The 27,220-nt window shown below is 36.1% G+C and overlaps 1 protein-coding gene across 2 annotated transcripts in view; it reads right to left on the reverse strand.

Annotated features, from left to right (window-relative positions):
* KPNA3 (karyopherin subunit alpha 3) overlaps window positions 1–27,220 on the reverse strand; it is a 110,624-nt gene that overhangs the window by 51,906 nt on the left and 31,498 nt on the right. For both annotated transcript variants that reach the window (XM_044913559.1, XM_021689436.2), the window contains one exon: window positions 5,631–5,675. In XM_044913559.1, the coding sequence (XP_044769494.1) occupies window positions 5,631–5,675 (45 nt within the window). The remainder of the gene's footprint in view (window positions 1–5,630; window positions 5,676–27,220) is intronic.

The following is a 27,220-nucleotide window of genomic DNA, read 5'->3' on the forward strand; positions in this document are numbered from 1 at the left end:
TTTTTGATGTGAATTTTTCCATCTTATCATTCTGTCCAAAGAAGAATAAATGAGTGGGAAACAAAATACTAAAATGGCAAAAATGACCCCAGAGAAAAAGGATCTGCACTCAAAACTATAGAACACTCGTGAAAGAAATTGAGGAAGGCATAAGGAAATGGAAAAACATTCCCTGCTCATGGATTGGAAGAATAAATATTGTTAAAACGCCTATGCTACCTAAAGCAATCTACACATTCAATGCAATCCCTATCAAAATACCATCAACTTTTTTTCACAGATATGTAACAAATAATCCTAAAATTTGTATGGAACCAGAAAAGACCCCAAATAGCCAAAGGAATGTTGAAAAAGAAAACCAAAACTGGTGGCATCACAATGCCCAACTTCCAGCTCTATTACAAAGCTGTAATCATCAAGACAGTATGGTACTGGCACAAAAACAGACACATAGGCCAATGGAACAGAATAGAGAACCCAAAAATGGACCCGCATCTCTATGGTCAACTAATCTTCGACAAAGCAGGGAAGAATATCCAATGGAAAAAGGACAGTCTCTTCAATAAATGGTGCTGGGAAAATTGGACAGCCACAAGTAGAATAATGAAACTGGACCATTTCCTTATACCACACACAAAAACAGACTCAAAATGTATGAAAGACCTAAATGTAAGACAGGAATCCATCAAAATCCTAGAGAAGAACACAGGCAGCAACCTCTTCGACCTCAGCCGCAGCAACTTCTTGCCAGACATGTCTCCAAAGGCAAGGGAAAGAAAGGCAAAAATGAACTATTGGGACTTCATCAAGATAAAAAGCTTTTGCAAAGCAAAGGAAACAGTCAACAAAACCAAAATACAACTGACAGAATGGGAGAAGATATTTGCAAATGACGTATCAGATAAAGGGCTAGTATCCAAAATCTATAAAGAACTTATGAAACTCAACACCCAAAGTACAAATAATCCAGTCAAGAAATGGGCAGAAGACATGAACAGGCATTTCTCCAAAGAAGACATCCAAATGACCAACAGACACATGAAAAAATGCTCAGCATCACTTGGCATCAGGGAAATACAAATCAAAACCTCAATGAGATATCACCTCACACCAGTCAGAATGGCTAAAATTAACAAGTCAGGAAATGACAGATGTTGGCGGGGATGCGGAGAAAGGGGAACCCTCCTACACTGTTGGTGGGAATGCAAGCTGGTGCAGCCACTCTGGAAAACAGTATGGAGGTTCCTCAAAAAGTTCAAAATAGAGCTACCATACGATCCAGCAATTGCACTACTGGGTATTTACCCCAAAGATACAAATGTAGGGATATGAAGGGGTACGTGCACCCCGATGTTTATAGCAGCAATGTCCACAATAGCCAAACTGTGGAAAGAGCCAAGATGTCCATCGACAGATGAATGGATAAAGAAGATGTGGTATATATATACAATGGAATATTATGCAGCCATCAAAAGGAATGAGATCTTGCCATTTGCAACGACGTGGATGGAACTGGAGGGTATTATGCTAAGCGAAATAAGTCAACCAGAGAAAGACAAGTATCATATGATCTCACTCATATGTGGAATTTAAGAAACAAAACAGAGGATCATAGGGGAAGAGAGGAAAAAATAAAACAAGACAAAACCAGAGAGGGAGAGAAACCATAAGAGACTTAATCATAAGAAACAAACTGAGGGTTGCTGGAGGGGAGGGAGGTGGGAGAATGGGGTAACTGGGTGATAGACATTAAGGAGAGCATGTGATGTAATGAGCACTGGGTATTATATAAGACTGATGAACCACAGACCCGTACCTCTGAAACCAATAATACATTATATGTTAATTAACTGAATTTAAATTAAAGAAATTTAAAAAATAAATAAAATCTTAAAGAATGGTATTGTACTTACAATTTTGATTTCTGCATGTTCACTGTTAGCATATATAAGCCATTGACTTTTATGTGTTAATCTTGTATTCTGTGACCTTGCTGAACTTACTAATTTGAGGAGCTTTTCTGTAGATTCTTTAGGATTTTCTACATAGACATTGATGTCATCTGCAAAAAGGGACAATTTTATTTTTCCCTTTCTAAACTAAATGCCTTTTATTTATTCTTCTTGACTTATGGCACTGGCTAGAATTGCCAGAACTGTATTAAATAAGAGCAATAAGAGCAGACACCCTTGCCTTGTTCTCAGATCCTAGGGGGAAAGCATTCGGCTTTCACTTAATGTTCACCATTAATTATGATGTTAGCTGCAGGTTTTTGCAGATGTTCTTCATCAAGTTGAGCAAGTTCTATCTGTAATTTATTTAGAGTTTTATCAGGATGAGTGCTGGATTTTGTTTCTGTATTAATGAATATGATATGAATTTTCTTTATTATCTTGTTGATAAAGGGGAATTCAGGCTATTTTTAAAAAGATATTTTACTAAAAGGCCAAACAATTAAAACAATTATACTGTATCTGATTAGTCAAGTAGGGCATTTTGGTGGTGTTTTTCATTATGTAAGAACTTAACCAACCCTACCCCCAGATCTAATGACAATATAATCCTAATGGAATATCTCACTGATCAATCACCAAGAGAAGATTATATAAAGTTTAATATAATGTGCTAAAGTTAAAAATGCCAGTGGCAGGTTTTGGACTGATTTTCAACTCATGAATGAGGCATTATTCACTCAACAAACATTTACCTTGAGAGGCGTATCAGCTGTGTGATTTTAGGCAAGTTATTTAACTCCTATGTAACTCTGTTTACAACATGATATAAAACAGAAGTACAGACTTCTGTGTAAGTGTTGATGCAAAAGTACTTACTTAAATAGGAAAGTAAGATATCAAGGAGGTAAAAGAAGACAAAAAAGTTCAAAAAAAAAAAAAAAAGAATGTGAGGCCAGTAAAAACAGTACACATTAATAATTAGATTTCATTCTTAATTTGACAGAGCAGATACTGTGTTATTCAAAGTATGATCCCTGAACTGGCTAAAATTTCTCAATTTGTTACAGGTCTGCTACAAGATATGAAGCTTGTGCCAGAAATCAACTATGAAACGAAACACATTGTTTGGTTCCATTATTTATTTATTTATTTAGGCAGAAGGATTTTTTGGTAAAAGAAGCAGTCCCTTGTTTAATATTTTGACATAAGCTCCCTAATTTGGCACAGATTAGGACTTTTGAATAGTACTGCTTTGTCTCTATCGTATTTGTCTTAAAAGTTCAATAAATGATTTTTTAAAAGTTCAATAAATGATTTAAATATACAGAAAATTTTAAGATATCATAATCAATTTAATTCTTGAATATTAGCATTTAATAAGTATCAACTATTGGTCCAGAACTTGACTAGGCATTTAGGGATACGCTGGGAGAGTGACTTGAGAGTACTTGGGGTGGGGGAGCGTGGTTATCACCCTCACTTTAAAAGATTACAATCTAATGCAAATGGGTAGAGCTAATCTATGAAACTCTGGAAACTAGCTTTCTTGTATTTTTCAAGAATCTCAATATCATTAACAACAATGCTGGGATTTTTTCCTCAATGGAGCTACAAAGACAGCAAGACTAGAAGTAGAGACAGACACTGACTATAAAGAGTAAAGGAATCTTCTCTTGAAGGGCTCTCCACACCTCTGTACAATCATATCAAAATCAATTAAGCTTGGTCTGAAGTTTAGGCTTTGTTTCAGGAATGGTTCACATTCTGCTGCTTAACCAGGGAATTCTGAAGTGTGAAGTAAGGAATTTCTTGAGATTTCTTTAATTTCATTTTTGATCCTTCTATAAGGATTTCTAGGAACTAATCCTAGTGACTGAAATGGAAATAATGTTATCTAGGAAGAAAAAGAAGAGCGAAGAGGACTCTAAGGTAACCAAAATGGATATTTAAAAAGATGTACTCTGACAAGCAAGAAATTTTAATTCTATAAATTAAGTACAGAAGACAGCACAACTAAAAAAGGAGGAACAAATAGCCAAATATAAATACAAATGAATAGCTTGAATTTATAAGCATATTAGAAGAGCTAGAAAGCTTAAAATAAGAGGAGGATTCTGAATAACACCAGGACCAACAGAAAAGTTTTAGAGTTGTTTTCCAAGCATGAAATGTAGGGAAAAGTAAAGGCCCACATCTGGGGATAGCTGGTATAATGTTACAGATGTTTTACTCCTACTGTCTCTACTGAGGAGAATGAGCTTTACATGAATGTAAAAAACTAGACACAGAAGGACACTTACTGTTCTATTTATATAAAGTTCAAACTATGCAAAATAATCTATAATATTAAAAACCAAGATAATGGTTACCCTTGGGGGAAAGGAGTAACTGGGAAGGAGCCTTGGAATACAGGTAATGTTCTCTTTCTTGATCTAGGAGCTTATTATACAGATGTGTTCACTTTGTGAAAATTCATCAAGCTGTACACTTAAGATGTGTTGGCCTTTTTCTATGTATGTTATATGCTAATAAAAGTTAAAAAGAAAAAAAAGAAGCTAGGTCCGAGTGTTAAGATTGGCAAGGAGCTCACCTCACTCTCTTTATTAAGCTAAGGCTTAGTTTACTTCTCTGGTCCAAATGAACCAAGGATCTGAAAAAACTTGAAAATATGATTGCCAAATCACTGTTGTTAATCTGTAAGTATCTTTGAAGAGGTTAAGGAGTTGAAAGAACACTGGAATTAGCAAGCATTTTTCAATTGTACTAAAGACTGGGTGGGGGGGGTACATAGGGAGTATAGGAAAATCAATTTCAGGAACTATATACCATACCAATGAGCATAATATTGATGCTGGGTAAAAATTCATGACCCAAAGTAGGTATTTAATAAATACTTACTAAATAAATAAACGCACAGGTCTATTTATAGTTTTAGTAATAGGGAGAGTGTTACTCTCAGAATCAAGACCTTCCTTCTCTCCAAAACTGAAAAGTTTCAAGATGGTAATTTAATATAGGAATTTCAGGAGTGAATTAAGATCAAGAAAAGGATCTAACCTAAGATGAACACAAAGATTTGGAAATAAATTTCAAAATCTGTTTTTTTAATGGTCATGTAATACAGAGAATTAGTTATGTGTATTTTCTTGATTGGCAATTAAAATATTTGCTTCAAATAAAATGAACTTGCATGAATACAGAATCTCATGAAGGTTAACTCTAAAGTCCTCAAAAAAAAAAACCCCAAAAGAAAATACAATAAATTTTAACAGCAGTTTCATTTAACTGGTAAGATAAAAGGTTATTTTACTTTTATTTTTCTAAAGTATCTTTAACAAGTACGTGTAACTTTTACGTGAAGAAGGTGGAGGAAACCTTTTTAGCCCAAAGAAAGAGGATATTAAGAAACAAAACAAAACAGAAGAGTATCTAATTTCATCAGATGTGAGAATTTCAATGCGGGAACTAAAATACTTCACACAGTATGCAGTACCTCAATAAATGAAAGCTGTTGTAAGTATATACCATTATTAACTATTTAATGATACATTTTTATGCTGTGTGATTTAGGGATGACCACTAATTTGCTACAGTATTTTCATTATTCAAGTTATACAGAATTTTAAAATCAGAAAAACCTCCTAATTACTTTCTCTTAAATGCAATCACCCTTACCTTTCGCAGTTCAACTGTCACTTCATTCCGGTGTCTTCGCATTGTCTAAAAGGAAAAATAAAGAATACATAAGTACTGAATATTAATACTACTAGTAGATAAATTAAGGTCTAAGGCATTTAATATTTAAAAATTTTTTAGAAGTAATTTATTGTTAAGTTTTAAGGACTGGTCAGTTTTAGATTTTAAATGAACCATGGAGTTTAAAAAGACAAAACTCCTGTCTATTTTACTGGATATCTGTTGGTTAATTTTGTGGGGAGTGGGGAGGTGGGACTTGGCTGCCTAGAATCCATTCCCCTTTCCTAACTGCACCCAGGTTTCCTTGGGGAATTATATGCCCTCCGCTGTGGACTGCCCTGATCGAACTCCTATTAAAGTATCTCATTCTCTCCTAGTTTTGAATAGGGCATGAGACTGAAACCATGCCAGCAGAACCTTCTCCCCCTGAACCTTGAGCAAAGTGGAAAGGAAAATAAAAGAAGGGTAGCACATTAATTTCCAAAGGAAGTATCTGGACAAGATAGTGAATAATACCTATACCCTGGAGTTGCTTTATTCCCAGTTCTCAGGTGTCCCTATTCATTCTATGAACTACCTATATCCTTCCAATAAATTATGGTTTTGCTCAAGTTGGCCAGAGTTGGTTTTTGAGGTTTGCAACCAATGATTATCTATCTCAAATGATTCACATTTTAAAAATGTAAATAACTTATTGTCATGGCCTTAAAACCATATGAAAAGGAAAATAAATTTGGGATAGCTATTTTGTATCAAAAGGCAACGTAACCTTCTAAGTTTACTGAGAGGCTCTATCAGGCATGGTCTTATCAGGAATGACGGAAATGGTTAGATATCCCCTCTCCCCTTGATGTACTGATATGATGGATTATCTTATTACACATATAAGTATGGTACTTACGTTTTTGGATTTAAGGCTACATTAAGGTTACATGGTCATGGTATATTATTATTTTAATATATTGCCAGATTCAGTATGCTACTATTTTATTTAATAATTATTTTGTTATGGTATCTCTGTCAAGTTTTCTTAAATTGCAGTGATAAATTAATTCTCTTAGGAAAAAAATCCCACGAAAATCAAATTATAAAGTTGGTAAAATATAATGAAATATTAATCTAGATATAACTTATGCTTAAATATATATATTAAATGTAAACAAAACTGCCAAACAAAATTCAAATTAGTAGCATTCATTTAATGTGAAGAAATGATGCACTGATAAAACTATTACCTCTAGTAGGGTTCAAGAGTAGAAAGATAGAACCTTGAATCTAATTCTATGTTTCTGTGTTTTGACTTTAATATGATGAATACAGACTGCTTCATGTAAAATTCATCACATAGAATGGTAATAAATGTTGAGCAATTTTCAAATACCAATATTATTTTGATAACTCTAAACTGTCTTGATTCACTTGAAAATTAGAACTGCACTACAGTTAATATTTGCCTATATGACTATCTAATCCAACTGTTACTAGAACTGAGAAGAAAAATATTTTCATTGCAGTAACTACTACATTTAATTATTTATGGACTGTTAATAAGATGATAGGCACACAACAAAAAAGATCAGGCAACATATCCCTTACAAAATACGATCAAGTTAATGCTATCCTGTAATTCACACTAAAATACTTCAGCATCAATAGGAGTGGTGAGTCAACTTCCAAAGTTCCCTAAATTAGGAATCCACACTTCAAAGTAAGTTAGTTAGCATGTGAAGCATCCATATCAGAAGTTAGCTCCCAGTTAAGTAAGTGCTTCAAATACCAACATCTGAATTTAGATAATGGTTTGTTAATTAGTATAAGAGATGTTGGAAATAACTTTTTTTCTTGCTGAAATGGAACTGTGCAAGATATACAGATTGACTAGGAATATTGTACATGTGTCTTTTTTTTTTTTTAAAGATTTTATTTATTTATTTGAGAGAGAGAGAATGAGAGAGAGAGAACACATGAGAGGGGATAGGGTCAGAGGACGAAGCAGACTCCCTGCCGAGCAGGGAGCCCGATGCGGGACTCGATCCAGGGACTCCAGGATCATGACCTGAGCCGAGGGCAGTCGCTTAACCAACTGAGCCACCCAGGTGCCCTGTACATGTGTCTTGATTCTTATCTGTTTGCAGTTTAAGAATCTGGCAAGTCCAGCAGTCTGTCTTCAGAGAAGTTTTTGAGTCTAGGCCTCCCTTTGATCCTGTATCTCACCCTTTCTTGGAGGATTTTGTCATCTAATCCTAATCAGTTCTTTGTGGTATATGCTTATAGTTCAAGTTTTATTACAAGGTGGTAACTGCTTGCTAACAGATGCTTGTATAAGTGGCAGAATTCTAAAGCTTCTTTTATTATAACATAACTCACTGGTAGTAAAATTCCTAAGGAAAATATACCTATCTCTAATAGTTAAAGGCCTCCTACTCACCCAAAAGAACCATATGCGTGTAAAATAGCCAAATGACTTAGGCCAATCAGCAACAAGTACTGACTACTATGTATCTGACAGAAGTACCACTGAGTTAGTCATGACTTATTCTGTTCTCTGTTTGAATTACAAAAAAAGGCTCCATCTTGGGCCCTCTCCTCCCTAACATTCTTCCCAAGTGATCTCATCTACTCTCATGTCTTCAATTACTATTTGATGACCACTCTCAAATACCTATCTTTAGTTCAGTCCTCTTGCCTGAGCTCCAAATCTGTAAGTACTATATTCACTCACTCAACAAAAATTTACTGAATACATCTAAAATGCACCAGGCACTATGCCTACAACTGAGAGACAAGTATAGAATTTACAGTCTAGTACAATGTCAGCAAACCGCAGCCTATGGCCCAAATCTTATGGGCTGTTTTCTGTAGGAATGAACAGGAATGGTTTTTACACTTTTAGCTGGTTATGTTATAAATACTATTAAGTATCCATGTAATACCCTTATTTTTGTCTCTGGGCTCCCAAAACCTAAAATATTTACCTTCTGTCCCTTTAAGAGAAAGTTTGCCAACAGTTGGTCTAGTGAAAAAACACATTAGTAATAAGCGTAATATAAATGTGTTAAATGTTAAGATAAGAAAATAAAGTTCAGTATCGGAAGGAGACATTGATTAGGGAATCAAGAAACCGCTCCCTGAAAAAATGAAGTATGTCTATATGTGTATTTGAGGGTAGAGGACAGACTGTTGCAAGGCCTCACATTTAGCATGCTTACAAATACCATAATAGCTGATCCCTCTCCTCCCTTTACTCCTCCCCTCCCCAAAAAACGTTCCCCCAAAAAACTACTCTTCCATGAATATTCCCAGTATTAGGAAAAAGCACCACCATCCAAACAGTTCTAAGAACCCCAGTCTTAGGAGATCTGCCATGTCTGCTCAGTCTCTCACTCTTTGACATCCAACAAGTCACCAAAAATAGGATTCACACCTTCCGGCTCCACTGCCATTATCCTAGACTACACCACCATCCTCTCACCTGGATCACCACAATAGCCTCCTAACTAGTCTACTTGGGTTGTCTTTCTCTTGAATAAAAGTTCTCAATTAAGTTTTTAATGTCCTATAATCTCCCCCGACACACACACACACACACACACACACAGTCACCAGGACACCCAAACCAAAACCCATGGACAAAATCTACAAGATTGAGTGACAAGGTATCCCCACGAATTCTCAAATACATGCAGAATCTGGGTCAAATCGTCAAGTATAGGACTCACCTGGTATCAGCATGTATACAGAAGGAAACAGAAAAGCAGAAATAATACGGTAGGTAATTGAAGGACTTGCGGCCAGAAAAACCCCAAATCATAAATCACTCGAGTTTAGAAAGGCAATTTGCAAATAGCTACAAATGGAAAGATCTTTTTGTATACACCAACACTGTAAGGTATGATAAGGCTCTAGACTCGAAAACTAAGGACTGAAGTCTCCCTTTCTGGGCACAGCCCTGCACTGAAAAGAACTTGGGGGAGAAGAATCCCAACTGAGCAAGACAGGCACAACGAAGCAAAGAAAAGGAGGGTCCGGACAAAAGTGGGTTAATGAAACAGAGACCGATCTCAGAACACAGAAAGCTAAATACTTCTTATCATTTTGTAAAAATCCACAGAAAAAGAGGGGTATAGGGTGGTAAAGCTAGAAAAACTATCCTGACCAATCCCTTGCTCCAAAAAGTTCAGGAAATGTAAATGAACAACAGAAAAGGGTTGAGATCAAATTACATGCCATAAGAAATGGGAAAATAAGGAGCAGAATGTTGACACTAAAAGCTTGCCATCAAAAAGCCATACCTACAAGACAGATAAAGATTATATCCAAGAAAATGTGAATAACATTCTAAATCAGAATTAGAAAAACTGAGAAATCAGGTGCTAAAAATAGGAAAGAATTTGAAGTAAAAGAAAAAAATTATTTCAGAAAGGAAACCTAACCAAGAACAGTCATGAGATTCAATACACAACAGATAATGCTTAAGAGATAAAGAATGTGCAAATAAATTTTTAATCGAAAGAAATGAAGATGAGAAAACCTGACTGGCTTAGTCAGTAGGGTATGCGACTCTTGATCTCAGGGTTGTAAGTTCGAGCCCCACATTGGGTGTAGAGATTACTTAAAATTTGAAAAAAAAAAGGAAGGAAGGAAGGAAGGAAAGAAAGACAGACAGACAGACAGACATGAAGGTGAAAATGTTAGAATGAAAGTAACAATAAAGCTAAGCAAAGATCCTACATACCTATAATAAGGAGACCTCAAAGAAGAAAACCAAAGCAATGAAATAAAGCAAATACTAAAAACTACAATTAAAGAAAAAAAAAGTCCTACAACTAAAAGCCTTTAAATGAAATACTGAAAGAGTACACCAATGCCTGGGACATTAACTGAGAGAAACCAATACCAAGATGTATTAGAAAAACAAATGGATTTCCAAAAAGAAAAAAAGAAAAATGCCTTTGGACATCAGTAAAAAAAAAAAAAAAAATCCAGTGATTTATTAGGTAGATATAATAAGTCAGCTCAACAAGGTCACAAGATACAACATAAAAATACAAAAATCAGTTGTATGTCTATATCCTAGCAATGAATACATGGGCACCAAAATTAAAAATACATCCAGTATCATTTATAATCTCTCTCAAAAAAAAAACCTTACGTATGAACCTAACAATACATGTATAGGACATACATGTTGAAAACTACACAACACTGATAAAAGCATTCAAAGATCTCAAAAAATGGACATGGATTGATAGACTCAACATGGTAAAGATGTCAATTCTCCCCACCATAATACACAGGTTTAACACAATTCCTCTCAAAATCCCAATAATATTCTTTGTAGATACAGAAAATATTATTCTAAAATTTATACAGAAAGGTGAAGTATGGGGTGCCTGGGTGGCTCAGTCCTTAAGCGTCTGCCTTCGGCTCAGGTCATGATCCCAGGGTCCTGGGATCGAGCCCCGCATCGGGCTCCCTGCTCAGCGGGGAAGCCTGCTTCTCCCTCTCCCACTCCCCCGCTTGTGTTCTCTGTCAAATAAATAAATAAAATCTTAAAAAAAAAAAAACAGACCTATACAAATATGCTCAAATTGATTTCTGACAAAGGGTAAAGGCAATTCAATAAAGGAAAGACAGACTTTTCAACAAATGGTGCTGGAACAGGTAGACACTGCTAGACAAAATGTATGAATCTTAATTTAAGTCTCATATATTACACAAAAATTAATACAAAATGGATCGTGTTTAAGTGTAAAACTATAAAGCATTCAGAAAAAAAATCTCTGGGTTCTGGAGCTAGGCAAAGAGTTCTTAAATTTGACCTTAAAAGTATGATGCATAAAAGAAATAATTGGTAAGCTGGACCTCATCAAAATTAAAAAACATTGCTCTGAGGAAGCCCCCCATGGGAAGGGGATGAAAAGATAAGCTAAAGACTGAAAAAAAATATTTGTGAACTACATATCCACTAAAGGCCTGGTATCTAGAATATAGAGAGAATTCTCAAAGCTCAACAGAAAATCAATTAAATTAATTAAAATAGAAAATCAATTAAATTAGAAAATAGGCAAAAGAAATGAAGTGTATACCCTTCATCAAAGAGGATATACAGATGGCATATAAGCACAAGAAAAGATGTTCAATATTATTAGCCATTAGGGAAATGCAAATTAAAACCACAATGAGATATTACTACACATCTATCAGAACAGCTAAAATAAATAATCGTGACGAAATGTTTATGAGGATGTGTAGAAACTCATGCATTGCTAGTGGGATTATAAAATGGTACAGCCATTAGGAAAACAGTTTCTTAAAAAACAAAACATGCAAAACCATAGTATTCAGCAACTGCATGTCTAGACCTTTATCCCAGAGAAATGAAAACTTATGTTCATAGGATATCTGCACAAAAATGTTTGTAGCCATCTTACTCGAAAAACCCCAACCTGGAAACACCCCAGGTATCCTTCACAGTTTAACAAAACTATACATTGCCACAGAGTATTACCCAACAGTAAAAAGGAACGAACTATTCAGACAAGCAAAAACTTGGATGAATCTCCAGGGAATTATGCTAAGAGAAAAAAAGCTAATTCCAAAAGGTTACATACCATATGATGCCATTTATATAACATTCTTAAGGCAATAAAATCACAGAAATGGAGAAGAGATTAGTGGTTGTCAGGGGTTGAGGAGAGGCAGAGTGAAAGGGAGGGAGCATGGCTACAAATTGGCAACATGAGAGATCCTTGTGGTGATAGAAATGTTTTGTATTTTGACTGTATAAGTATCAGTATTTTTCTATAGTGTTGCAAGATGTTCCCATTGGGGGAAACTGGGTACAGGGTACAAAGGATCTCTCTATATTATGTTTTACAACTGCATGTCAATCTAGAACTATCAATCTAGAACTATCTCAAAATAATTTTTAAAACCTTTTTTAAAAAGGATATACTTCACATCAGATGCTGAGGAAAAGGGAAAAAAGAGGTCACAACCAATTTCAATAATGCACATAATAGGGAATCAATAGATAATAATGACTAAAAGGGGGGAGACTAAATAAAGTTAACCACTTTAACAAATATACAAACCTTCCAAAATACCAAAAATAAACTAAAAAATAGTAAATAAAACAGATCACATAGAAAAATATACAGGAATAAGAAGGAAACAGGGTGAAGAACTAAAGGAAACTAGGCACCCTCTGACTTCAGAACTATATGAAAATGAATTACATACATGTATGATGAAATTAAACTTAAAAAAAAGCAATTCCTAAAAGAATTTTAAAAATAAATTAACCTAAGTGTATATTCACTTGGTGACACAATTACACTATCCCATATAACTTTTCAACATAGTAATTTGACTGTATGTTCCCAGTCAACCCTAAAGACAAGGTAAGTACAAAGAAACTATACCATTTTCAGTAATCCTACTACTGGTTATAGTATTGAGATTATTATTCTGACACTGTTGTGTATGTATTTGGAACAAAGGAAATGAGTAGTAATGTGATACTCTAATTCTACCAACCCTGGTATCAAAGAAAACAAGGAATTTCAACCTGGGACAAAGGAGATAGAGATATACGATAGAAGTTGTTTAGTAAAACCCTACTTACTGTCCTGAATTTGAATTGGAAATACCAATATATGCAGAATACATCATTTTAAAAACATTCCTAGATCTGTCCACTTAAAATTCCTAGATCTGTCCAAAACACTCAGAAGCTACCTTGAAGGGGCGCCAATTGGTCAAGGATGGTCAATTAGAGTATCAATAAAAATAATAACTACAATGGGGGCACCTGGGTGGCTCAGTCAGTTGAATGTCTAACTCTTGAGTTTGGCTCGAGTCATGATCTCAGGGTGGTGCGATGGAGCCCTACATCAGGCTCTGAGCTCTGCATGGAGTCGGCTTGTCCCTACTCCTCTGCTCCTCCCAGCCTACCCCCTCTCAAATAAATAAATAAATAAATAAAATCTTAAAAAAAACAACAACACAATGAACTGAAACATACATATGATTCAATTCATGAATTCGGAATATGAAAAAAAGCCATATTGGTCATCACTGGAAGGTGCTAATGAACCACCTCATTGTTCTGAAAACTGATAAATGGAGAGAATCAAGCACTCATTTTGCCTTTACCTAAACAAATTTTATCATGAGGGTAACCTAACCAGTTAATAAATAAGGGAAAGTTTCTGTTTAAAATAGTATTCCAGCTAATAAAGAAAGAAGGACAGAATTAGAGTATCACCATTTACAACTCCTAGTAAATAATAAATTTAGGCAATGTTCCTCAATGGCTGTCAGCATTACAGAGAGAGACAATCAGACACTATCTGCCATCCTGATGGAAAAGAAAGCCATCACATATGATGTACTCTTGTCCCGTCTGCCCAAAATAAAGCCTCCAGATTCAACTATCAATTTGTAAAAAAAATACAGAGGACAAATAAACATGTTAAATGACACTCTAAAAGGCAAAAAAAAGTGAGATTAAAAGACTACAGATTAAGAGACTAAACTATAGGAAACTGAGGGTTGCTGGAGGGGAGATGGGTGGGGGGATGGGGTAACTGGGTGACGGGCATTAAGGAGGGCACATGATGTAATGAGCATTGGGTGTTATATGCAACTAATGAATAACTGAACTCTACATCTGAAACTAATGATGTACTATATGTTGGCTAACTGAATTAAAAAAAGATTGTAGATTTAAAAAGAGACATCAAATTCACTCAATCAGAGTAAAGCTACAGATCTTTATCTGGATACTGATCCAAACAAACTGTTCAAAAATATGTAATATTTGAGATAACTGGAAATTTGAACGATTAGATACTTTGTTAGTTTTAAAGGAGTTACTGTTACTCTTAGGGTCAGGTGTGTGAGTGAGAGAGAGAGAGAGAGAGAGAGAAAGAGAATGTGACGATGGTATTTATTTTATTTTATTTTTATTTATTTATTTTTTTTAAAGATTTTATTTATTTATTTGACAGAGAGAGAGCGAGCGAGAGAGGGAACACAAGCAGGGGGAGTGGGAGAGGGAGAAGCAGGCTTCCCGCAGAGCAGGGAGCCCGATGTGGGGCTCGATCCCAGGACCCTGGGATCATGACCTGAGCCGAAGGCAGACGCTTAACGACTGAGTCACCCAGGCGCCCCGATGGTATTTATTTTAAATACTATGCATACATCTCTCTTAGTAACAAAATATGTCACTTCTGGAAGACCTCATACTTTTGAGAAGTCTTCTGTTTCATTAAACTGGATCCTAGCCATAACGGAAAAAACACTTTCTAAATGCATTGTTAAACTCACATAAGTACTAAGGGGGTAGAGGAGCCAGTAAAATTAACCATGGGGGAAGCTGTCAAAAGTAAATATGTGAAAGGAAAAGTATGAGGTTAATAATCTATTCACATTGGGAACAGAAATTAAATCCAGATTCTGACGCAGGGTTAAAAAACTAAACTTCCCATTTAGCCCGACCGCTCAAGATGGCCAAAATGGACTGTTCCTCAACAGATGCAAACCTTTTCTGCTGAAAAGCAGTTCCATCAGGTTCTCAGGATTAAGGAAAAGTCACCAAATATACAAGAAAATAAACCACTATAAAGAGAGTCATAACCACAGAGTCAATGACAACTAGGAATATAGGTCCACCCTCCTTGGAATTAGAATACTAAAATTAAATTATAAAATATAAAATAACTATAATAAACATTCAAGGAATAGAAAAATGAAATTAAAATTATCAGCAAGCCAGAAGAAATGATCAGAAATGACCAGATTTGGGGGCATATGGCTGGCTCAGTCAATGGAGCCTGTGACTCTTGATCTTGGGGTTGTGTGTTTGAGTTCCACATTGGGTATAGAGATTACTGTAAAAAGAAAGAAGGAAAAGAAACAAAAGAAAGAGCGAGCCAGATCTGAAAAAAACAAACAGAACTTTGAGAAATGAAAAATAATTGTTGAGGGCGCCTGGGTGGCTCAGTTGGTTAAGCGACTGCCTTCGGCTCGGGTCATGATCCTGGAGTCCCGGGATCGAGTCCCGCATGGGGCTCCCTGCTCGGCATCGGGCTCCCTGCTCAGCGGCGAGCCTGCTTCTTCCTCTGACCCTCCCCCCTCTCATGTGCTCTCTCTCTCTCTCTCATTCTGTCTCAAATAAATAAATAAAATCTTAAAAAAAAAAAAGAAAGAAAAAAGAAAAATAATTGTTGAAATACAGTACTATAACCAAAATTAAGATCTCAACAGATGGGTTTTATAAGTAGATTTGATGGAGTTTAACAGAGATTCAGTGAACTGTAAGGCAAGTCAGAAGAAACAATTATGAAATATAAGAAGCACAAATTTTATAATTACAAAAGAAAGGGCAAAAAAACATAGAGGATATAATAAGAAGTTACCAAACAGTACTTATTTGGGCTCCACAAAGACATTAGAGACATTGCACAGAAGCAATGTTTGAGAGATACTGGCTGAGAACTTTCCAGAATTGATGAAAAACACTGAACCACAGGTTTAAGAAGCCAAACACTAAGCAGGAAAATAAAAAGAAATCACAGTAAAACTGCAGGACACAAAAGGAAAAAACAAAAATAAAAAAGAAATCCTGAAAACAGCCAGGGAAAAACAGATTATCTTTAAAACACAAGAGTCTGAAAACAGACTTTAAAAAAATTCTCATGATGGACATTGGGGAGGGTAGGTACTATTATGGTGAGTGCTGTGAATTGTGTAAGACTGATGAATCACAGACCTGTACCCCTGAAACAAATAATACATTAAATGTTAATAAAAACATTTTTTAAAAATTCTCTATTGATTTTATTCACTACAGATGGGCCTTATAAATGGTTATATTTTACAGGTCTGTAACTTTATTACGAAATTATAATTTTTAATTTTGTAATTTTTATTTACTTTTTACTTTTTACTTTATTTTTTAAACAGCATATCCCCACATTTTTCTTTCCTAAAGCTTTTCAGTCATAGGAACAATTTCAGAACCACTTTAACAAGATGCACTGAATGGTTTTGGTTTTGACTGTAATTCATAACTGTCATTTTACTAAAATTTTACTTTTTCTAAACACAGGACCTATAGAACATATTGCTGACATGCAATTTCAGGTGGTTCTAGGGCTATGAAAAGCCTGGCTCAGTCTGTGGAGCATGCGGCTCTTGATCTCGGGGTTGTGAGTGTGAGCCCCATGTTGGGTGTGGAGATCACTTAAAAATAAAATCTTAAATGAAAGAAAAAAAAGAAGCCTATGTCAACTGCCGGTTGAGAATCTTTATAATAATAAATAAATAATTTCAGAAAAGGGCAGGATTTAGGGTGATGGAAATGTTCTAAAACTGGATTGAGGGGATGGTTACACAATTGTAAAACTTACTAAAAATCAAACTTTACACTAACAATGAATGAATTATATGATATACAAACAATATTTCAATAAACCTGTTCTTTTAAAAATCCTCTGTAAAATGGATATTTATATACTGTTCCCTGGGCTAGGAATTCTGTTTTTCTAAATATACCAACTGAAGCAAATGTATACATTTTATTTGGGGAGAAGGAGGTAGGAGACTATATAAGGATACAAAACTGCCTTCTCAAGAGGTGATAGAGCTAGAAAACTGAAAACTATAGCTCTGGGACAAAACAAACACACAAACAAAAGCCAAAAAAGCCAAAACCAAAACAAAACCTAAAGGGTATTGTGCTGATACTCTTTAAGACTGCCACCAACTGGGCATCCACATTTCCAGGAATATATGACGAAAGTGACTTCTGAAAAGCAATGGAAACCAAAAACGGTGAAATCATATCTTCAATGTGCTGAAAGAACATTAACTTCAAACTCAAAATTCTAAGAAGGAATGACAGAATTCAAATACCACCACTTTACAACAGTTAATAAATTAACGGATCCAGGCAGTTATCATCAAAGCTTGGTAGTATCACAAAAAGAGGTAATATGACATTATTATGTACCACCTAACAGGAATATATAATACCCAAGAAACTAAAAAGCCATCTCATGGGAGAAAAGATTTGCAAATCACATATATGATAAGGGACTTTAATCTAGGATATATAATGGACCCCTTTTGATTCAATAAGACAACACAATTTTAAAAATGGGCAAAGGATCTGAATAGACAGTTCTCCAAAGATGATAAACAAATGGTGACTAAGCACATGAAAAGATGCTCAACAAAAGTAGCCATCAGAGAAATGCAAATCAAAACTACAATCACTCACTAGGATGGATAAAATAAGAAAAAGACAGGTAACTACTGGTGAGGATGTGGAGAAATTGGAACTCTCATACACGTTGGTGAGACTGTAAAATGGCGTGGCCACTTTGGAACAGTTTGGCAGTTCCTCAAAAGGTTAAATATCAAATCACCCTATTTTTTTTTTAAGATTTTATTTATTTTTTAGAGAGCGAGCGAGAGAGAAACACCATGAGAGGGGTGAGGGTCAGAGGGAGAAGCAGGCTCCCCGCTGAGCCGGGAGCCCGATGTGGGACTTGATCCCAGGACCCTGGGATCATGACCTGAGCCGAAGGCAGACGCTTAACCATCTGAGCCACCCAGGCGCCCTCAAATCACCATTTGATAGCAATTCTACTCCTAGGTAAATACCCAAGAGATAGGAAAACATATGCCTGCACAAAAACTTATACATGAATGTTCACTGCAGTGTTATCCACGATAGCAAAAAAGTGTTAACAACCTAAACCTTCATCAACTGATGAATGGATAAATACAATGTGATATATCCATACGATGGCATACCATTCAGCAATAAAAAGGAAGGAAATACCGACACATACTAATAACATGCAAGAACCTTGAAAACATTATGCTAAGTCCAAGAAGCCAGTCACAAAAGACCACGTATTATATGGTTCAATTTATATGAATGTCTTGAACAGGCAAATCTATGGAGATAGAAAGATTCGTTGTTGCTTAGGTCTGGGGGATGTGGTTGTTTGGGGAGGATAAGGAAATGGGGAGTGACTGCTAAAGGGCACAACATTTCTTTTTTTTTTTTTTTTAAGATTTTATTCATTTGAGAGAGAGAGAGAGAGGGAGCACATGCACGCATGCATGCGGGGGGGGGGGGGGGGGTAGGGAGAAGCAGACCCCATGCTGGGCAAGGAGCCAGACACAGGGCTCGATCCCAGAACGTTGAGATCATGACCCAAGCTGAAGGCAGACATTTAACCGACTGAGCTACCCAGGCGCCCAACATTTCTTTTTGTGGTGATGGTTGTGAAACGCTATGAATATGCTAAAAACCCCACTGAATACACATTAAATGAGTCAATTGTATGGTATGAAAATGTATGTGAATTTTATCTCAATAAAATGTTTTTTTAAAAAGTCGGGACGCCGGGGTGGCTCAGTTGGTTAAGCACCAGCCTTTGGCTCAGGTCAGGAGCATTGGGCTCCTTGCTCAGCAGGGAGCCTGCTTCTCCCTCTGCCTGCTCAGCCTGCTGCCTGCTCCCCGCTTGTGCTCTCTCTCTGACAAACAAATAAAACCTCTTTTTAAAAAGAGTATATAATGCCATCTATAAACCAGTCTTGGCAAATATACAAACCATATTTAGCCTCTATATCTAACAACCAATTTAGAGGAAATATAGAGAACAGAAAGATATACTAAACACCAATGGGTTGCAAACAGCCAAATACAGCATAACCCCGTTTCTCTAACAACAGGCAACAAAGCAAAAAGGGGTGGTTTGGGAAATAAAGTAGGAGCCTACAGATTTAAAAAATTTAAGAAACATACCAACCAATCACAGTAAGTGGACTTTATTTGGATACTAATCCAAACATGCATATATTACATATAAAAGACAACTGGGGAAATTTTAACACTGACTGGATATTTAATGGTAAGTTACTATTACTAATCAGGTTTAGCTGTAATTTTAAAAATTGACAACTTTTAAAGGTATATAAAAAGTATATAAACATTAAAGAGGAAAACTAAATTCACCAATAGAAAAGAACTCCCGATAAATCTAAACATGTATGGCAATTTGATATGATAGAGATGGCAATGCAGAACACTGGGGAAAAAAGACTATTCAGTAAATGGTGCTGGGCCAAAGAATTATCCATGGGGGTGGGGGAATAAACTGGATTCCTACTGTATCACCAGAAAAATCTATTCCAGATGGTTTGAACACTTACAAAAGCAACACTTTAAATTTTTAAAGAAAACTATCTTTATGATCCCTGAGTGGAGAAAAATTTCTTAAGGAAGACATAAAAAATGCTAAAACAAAAAGAACTCTGTTAAAACTTAGAATTTCTGTTCTTTGAAAGATGCTACAAAGGATGTGAAAAGACAAGCCAAACTGGAAGGATACCTGAAGCATGAATAGTGAATAAATACCCAGAATAAAGTATTCACACATAAGTAAGACAACAGAAAAAAAAGTAAGAGAAAGACAAGAAAAGGTATTTCATAAAATATAACAGCCAACATGAAAAGGTAGTCAACCTTATTAACTGAAGTGCAAATTAAGACCACAGTTGAGACACCATCTTGCACTTAAGGCTGCCAAACATTAATAGGTATAATATCACCAAGTGTTCATAAAAATGTAGAGCAACTGGTAAAAGGTCCATTGGTACAATCATTTTTGGGAAACAATTTGGCAAAAATCTGGTAAAGCTGAAAAACACCAAGGGCACAGCAATTCTACTCCAGGGTATAATCCTACAGGAACTCTTGCATATATGCACCATGAGACATATACAAGTGGTTTCTGACATCATTAGTTTGTGATAGTAAAAAACCCAAAAATATTGAAAGCAACCCAAATGTTTACTAAAAGGAGAATAAATTGTGATATACAACTCAGCAACAAGGAGGAATGAACTACAGCTACATGAACAAATCCAGAGATGTAACATTACATGAACAAAGTAAAAAAAAAAAAAACCACCTTTTTTTTTTTATAAATGAGTATTTCATAGTATTTTTATAAAATAAGCAAGCAAAACTAAATACTATCTTTTATTTCAGGATATAGACATGTATGGTAAGTCTAGAAAAGCAAAGTTATGATTTAAACACATTTGTGACAGTGGATTATTTCCGGTAGGAAGCTAGGGATGTGATCAGAGAAGAAAACACAGGTAGTGTTTGTGCTAGTTCTTAAATTGATTAGATTCACGAATATCTGTTTTATTATTGCTTCAAAACTTGTATGGACATTACCTATTTTTGTATATCAAATATTACACAACTTTTAAATGTTTAATGGAAAGAAAATAATACTGCTGATGTGTACTACTATGCATTTTGAGTTGTCAATAGTTGTGATCTACTGACATTCTGCCTCCCATCTCACTTGTGTCTAGTAGCATCAACATACCAAACTGCAGCCATGAAAAGTATAAACTAATGCTAATAATTCCCCATCAGATTTCAATTCACAGAACATGATCTGAAAAACACTGACAATCTCAATACTACTCCAAGGGTCTAATTCAAACTCTCATTCACCTTCTTATACTACACTTTGCTCTGGGTCAGTAGTTCTCAAACTTTAGCCTACATCGGAATTAATCTGGCTTGTTAAACGACTGCTGGGGTCCATTCCCAGAATTTCTTGAGCAGCAGGGCTGGAGTAAGGGTTAAGGACTTGTTTCAAACAAGATCCCAGGTCGATGCTACTGGTCCAGGACCCACACTATTAAGATCCACAATTCTAGGGTACCACTCTAGGGTAGTATGTCCATAAAACATATAACAACACAATCATCATCAATTAGAAAGCATCAAAAAATTCTACTGAACTATTTTCCTCTAAGGTACTTACAAACAATGTAAATTATTCAATGCACATGGAATACATATATATTCGACCAATTACATTAGTGCACTGCTGATGGCACAAAATGGTGTTTAGAAACATCTGCTTAGGAGTCAGCAGGTTTAAATCTTGGCTCCCTCACATGCAAACTTTATATTTTAGGAATGTTACTGGCCTATCTCAGCTTCTTTATCCATAAAATAAAGATAACAATGCCTCACAGGGTTACTGAAACAAATAAATCAAATTCATGCTAATTGCATGTGACAGGGGCAGTGTCTGGCATAGAAAGCCATCAACAGATGTTATCTTCATCATCATTGTTAATGATGCTCCCATATTCCACATGTGTCAAGATCAATATCTGTCTCTATACCACTGCAAGACCACGGCTTCGCAAGACCACGGCTTCTACCCAGTTGTGGAAAAGGTTTATATCATTTAGCCACATATCCCCGTGTCCATTCTCATTTCTGTCACCATCTCCCTTACATTCACTGAAGACTCTGGCAGCTGGCTCAATTTTCCTCCCCAAACCAAGTCTTGACAACATCCCTGGTACCTTCAACAACCCTTCAAATAATCCAGTTCAAGAGGCTGGTCAGGGACAGACCAAGGCTCTGCTTTTTTCCTAAATTTCAGTTTCACCATGATTCAAGATTCTGTAGCAATCAAGTACCAGCCACAGATCTGCCAGTCCAATTAGGATAAATTTTGGATGTTTTACATTTCATTCAAAAACTATGAAATGCTCAACATTTTAATATGAAATGAAGATATGAATTTTAAACACTCTGTACAGTATTCTCTAATTTGAAGAATCTCTGACCCTAGCAGCAAAACTCTCCCTAGATCCAATTAAGGCATTAAACAATTTCCCATTAATTGCCATTCAACAGACTGACCTAGATCCACAAAGATTACCTTAATCCCTAACTCCTTCAACTTCTCCCAATTTACCAACCCCCTCTTGTTTTCGCTTCTTTCTTACATACTTCATATACATTACATACACAGTCCCCTGTGATTCTAGCTTATTGCCCTGGCAAAAAGCTAACCTTGGGTCACTTCAATTCTCACTCTAAAAGCTAGGCTGCTAAGTGTTGTGAGAGAGGGAAAAAAAAAAGCTCAACCTCCCTCCATTATGGGTATTACCAATTCTAGGTCTCTAATCTCAATTAAGATCTCAATGCTTGCTGCTTGGAAATCTTTCCAGGTTACTCTTAGATTTTTTACAAAAAGCTACTACTTTCAATCCCCCCTTCTCTGTCCTCCTTCTTTTTAACAGAAGACCAGGCCTCCTATTTAAGAAAACAGAAACCATCAGATAGTAGCAATTCCCTCAACTTCCTATCATGCACATCCAAACCTCCTCCCCAATCCCATCCCCAATAACCCGAATCCTCTTACATCCTTGTCTCCTTTCATCCTACCAAATATGACAGAGCAAGAGGTGTCTGTCTTTGATCTCATCTAGCTAGGGGCCTTATTTCATCAATTATCGCCTCTCTCCCATGTTTCAACCTCTATGTCCCATCATCGTAAGTAACCTCATGTCTCCTTCATCTTATTTTTTTTTAAAGCCTCTCCTCACCCTACATTTTCTTCTCCTCCTTAGCCAAATTCTTGAAAGAGTGGTCTATACTGTCTTCACTTCCATTCACTTAGCCCACTCCAAATCAAAGTTCCATTGACCCTGCTACCGCCAACATCATCAGCAACCTTCTATTCATGGAACACATTTCTTATGTGGCATCTCTGCAGGAAAACAGTTAACCATTCATTTTTCACCTCCTTAACGTCCATACCATCCTCTATGGTCTTCTTCCTCCATTCATCTACATCGTCCTTCCCTATGATCTGTCTACAGCCCCGTAGGCCTATTCATTTACTCACTCCACCTAGCATGTCACATATATTTCTGTGGCTTCAATTACCAACTACATATTTATAACTGAATCATCTGGATTTGTTTCCTGATGAATTCTAAAACATAATAAGGTGTAACTTTTCAGGGACACCTGGGTGGCTCAGTTGATTAAGCGTCTGCCTTCAGCTCAGGTCATGATCCCAGGATCCTGGGATCGAGTCCCACATCAGGTTCCCTGCTTAGTGGGGGGGTCTGCTTCTCCCTCTGCCTGCCGCTCCCCCTGCTTGTGCTCTCTCTCTCTGGCAAATAAACAAATAAAATCTTAAAAAAGAAGTGTAACTTTTCAGTGGGGTCATAAACAGAATACACGTAATGGGAAACATTTAAATCTTTAAATATAAGGAAATATTTATATCTAGTGTTTAAAATAGTACAGTATATTGTTTTGTCTACCTGTATACAGTCTAGGTTGCAATTAGTCAATGTATCACAGTGGAACTATTTTTTTTTTTTGGTATCACAACAGCTTTGAGATATAATTTATACACCATACATCTCACCCATTTGAAGTATACAATAGCTTTTAGTACAGAGTTGTATGACCACCACCAAAATCAGTTTGAGTTATTTTCATCACTACAAAGAGAATCCTTGTATCCTTCAGTAGTCACCCCCCCCCCCATTTTACCCACCTTCCCACCGCAATTCTACACAACCATTAATCTACTTTTTGTCTCTATAGATTTGCCTCTTCTGGACAGTCATATAAATGGAATCATACAGTATGTGTTTTCTGTGATTGGTTTCTCCTGCTTAGCGTATCGTTTTCAAGGTTTATCCCTGTTAGTTTTTTTTTTTTTTTTAAGATTTTATTTATTTGTCAGAGAGAGAGAGAGAACAAGCAGGGGGAGCGGTAGGTAGAGGGAGAGGCAGGCTCCCTGATGAGCAGGGAGCATGATGCGACACTCGAACCCAGGACCCTGAGATCATGACCTGAGCCAAAATAAAGAGTGGGACACTTAACTGACTGAGCCACCCAGGTGCCCCTATTACTGAGTTTTAAGAGTCCTTCATATATTCTAGATATAAGTCCCTTATCAGATAGGATTTGCAAATATTTTCCTCCATTCTGTGGGTTTCTTTTTGCTTTCTTGATGATGTCTTTTTTTTTTTTTTTTTAAGATTTTATTTATTTATTTGACAGAGAGAGAGACAGCTAGAGAGGGAACCCAAGCAGGGGAAGTGGGAGAGGGAGAAGCAGGCTTCCCACAGAGCAGGGAGCCCGATGTGGGGCTTGATCCCAGGACCCTGGGATCATGACCCGAGCTGAAGGCAGACGCTTAACAACTGAGGCACCCAGGAGCCCCTCCTGATGATGTCTTTTGAAACACAAAGATTTTTAATTTTAATAAAGTTCAATCTATCCATTTTTATGTGGCTGCTTTTACTTTGGATGTTGTTGCTAAGAAACCACTAATCCAAGATCACAAAGATCCACATATTTTTTTTTTCTCCTACAGTTTTTTATGGATTAGTTCTTACATTTAGGTCTTGGACCCATTTTGAGTTAATTTTACAGTATAAGGTAGGGACCCAACTTCATTCCTTTGCATGAGAATATCCAGTTCAGTTGTCCCAACACCATTTGTTGAAAAGACTTTTTTACCTGTTGAACTGCTTTGGCACCCTTGAAAATCAATTTACTATAAATGTAAAAGTTTACTTCTGGACTCTCAGTTCTATTCCATTGATCTATATATGCCTATCCTTATGCCAACACCACACAATCTTGATTAATGAACCATTACTTTTGATTGATGAACTGTTAAAACAGTACTAATATCTGAAGACTTCATTCAAGAATAAGCCCCCAAGAAAATACAAAATTAGTTAAAAATTATAAGACACTATCCACACCAGCTGATTACAGTCTGTGTACAAAAAAAAAAAAAAAGATGCTACCCATAAAAAACAATTAAAATGTGTGATGGGGGGCAGGGAGAGAATGTGTAAGGCAACTTAGTTTCTGAGAAGGAAAGGCAGCTGATATAAATTTCAGATGCCAGACTTGAATCATCCCCTCAACTGCAGCTCCCTTTAGCCAGCATACTCTAAATAAACTGCTGCATTTGTAAACAAGCAGGTTTTGATATATTCTGCAAGACCAACACCCTTGGGAATTTAAACAGCTTAAAACTTAAGCTCAACTCTCTCTCCTGAGCTGAAGTGTCTCCCGGATCACTCCCCAGAAAACCCCAAGTCTCTTAACATATTCAAAACTGAGCTCATCATTTTTCTCATTGATCTTGCTTCACCTATTGTTTTTACCCTATCCATAGATAATAGCACCTTTCAAAAGTAGGATATTAAATTATCTCAAAAAATGGTTCTGAGAACTAAATGAAATCAACATTAACAAAAGCAATTTGTATCACAAAGTAGGTAGTCATCAATGTTTATTTTCCTTTTTCTACTGGTTGTGATCTATCTGTATTTTCAATTTTAAATCCTATTACTTCTCCTGAACACTGAATTTTTATGATAGAAAGCCATTAATAGGCCCTTGCCTGCATCTTGAGAAGAGAACACCTCCTGGGATGAATGCAGAATGAAAAGGGCGACTGCACAGGAACAAAGAATTCTAGATACATATTTTATCCCACTAAAAGATACTCCACTTTAGAACAGTGTTGGCTACAATTTGTTTTTTAATCTTTTCTTAGCCTTTAAGTATGGGTTACATTGTGTGTGATCATTAGAAACACCAACTGGTTCTGCCTTGGAGTACCAGAGGAATTTCCCAGAAAAGATGACATTTCTTAAGTGATTTTTTTTCTCAAAGACTCACAGGTTATGAATTTGGAACTTAACAACATTGCCCTTTCACAAAAAAACCCAACCCAACGACTTAGAATCTAAATACCAGAACTCCACATTATCCTTATTACATATAATTTTCCATTCTGAAAATGCTTTCATTACATAATTTGTGCTAATATTAGGTGTACTTTACCTTTTTTCTTTTAATAACAGTTTTATTCAGATATTTCACATGCCATAAAATTCACTTCTGTAAAGGGTAAATTCAGTGGGTTTTTAGTACATTCAGAGTTGTGCAACCATCACTGTTATCTAATTTTAGAACATTTTCATCATCATAAAAAGAAACCACACACCCTTTATCATTCATTCTCTGTACTTCTCCACAGTCCTTGGCAATCACTAATCTACTTTCTGTATCTATGGATTTGACTGCCTGGACATTTCATATAAATGGAATCATATAGTGACCTTTTCTGTCTGGTTTGTTAGCATAATGTTTTTGAGATTCATCCAGGTTGCAGCATATATCAGTACTTCACTTCTCTTTATTACTGAATAATATTCCATTGTATGAATATAACACACTTATCCATTCATCAATTGATGGCCAGTGGACTGTTTCCATATTTTGCCTTTACAAATAATGTGACTATGAACATCTGTGTACATGTGCTTTCATATCTCCTGGACGTATACCTAGGAGTAAAACTGCTGGGTGGTATGGCAATTCTATATTTTGAAGTACTGCAAAAATGTTTTCCAAAGTGGCTATACTACTTTACAATCCTACCAGAAGTGTATGAGTTTTTCAACTGCTACATATCCTCCCCCAACACTTGATATTATCTGTTTGTTTTAGCCATTCTAATGTGTATGAAGGGATATCTCATTATGGTTTTTTTTTTTTTTTTTTTTTTTTTTTTTTTTGAAAGAAGAAAGAGAGAGAAAGAAAGGACACAAGAGGGGGGAGGGGGAGAGGGAGGAGCAGACTCCCTGCCGAG

This window comes from Neomonachus schauinslandi, chromosome 3 (genome assembly GCF_002201575.2).
Source record: "Neomonachus schauinslandi chromosome 3, ASM220157v2, whole genome shotgun sequence".
In the NCBI taxonomy this organism is placed as follows: Eukaryota; Metazoa; Chordata; class Mammalia; order Carnivora; family Phocidae; genus Neomonachus; species Neomonachus schauinslandi.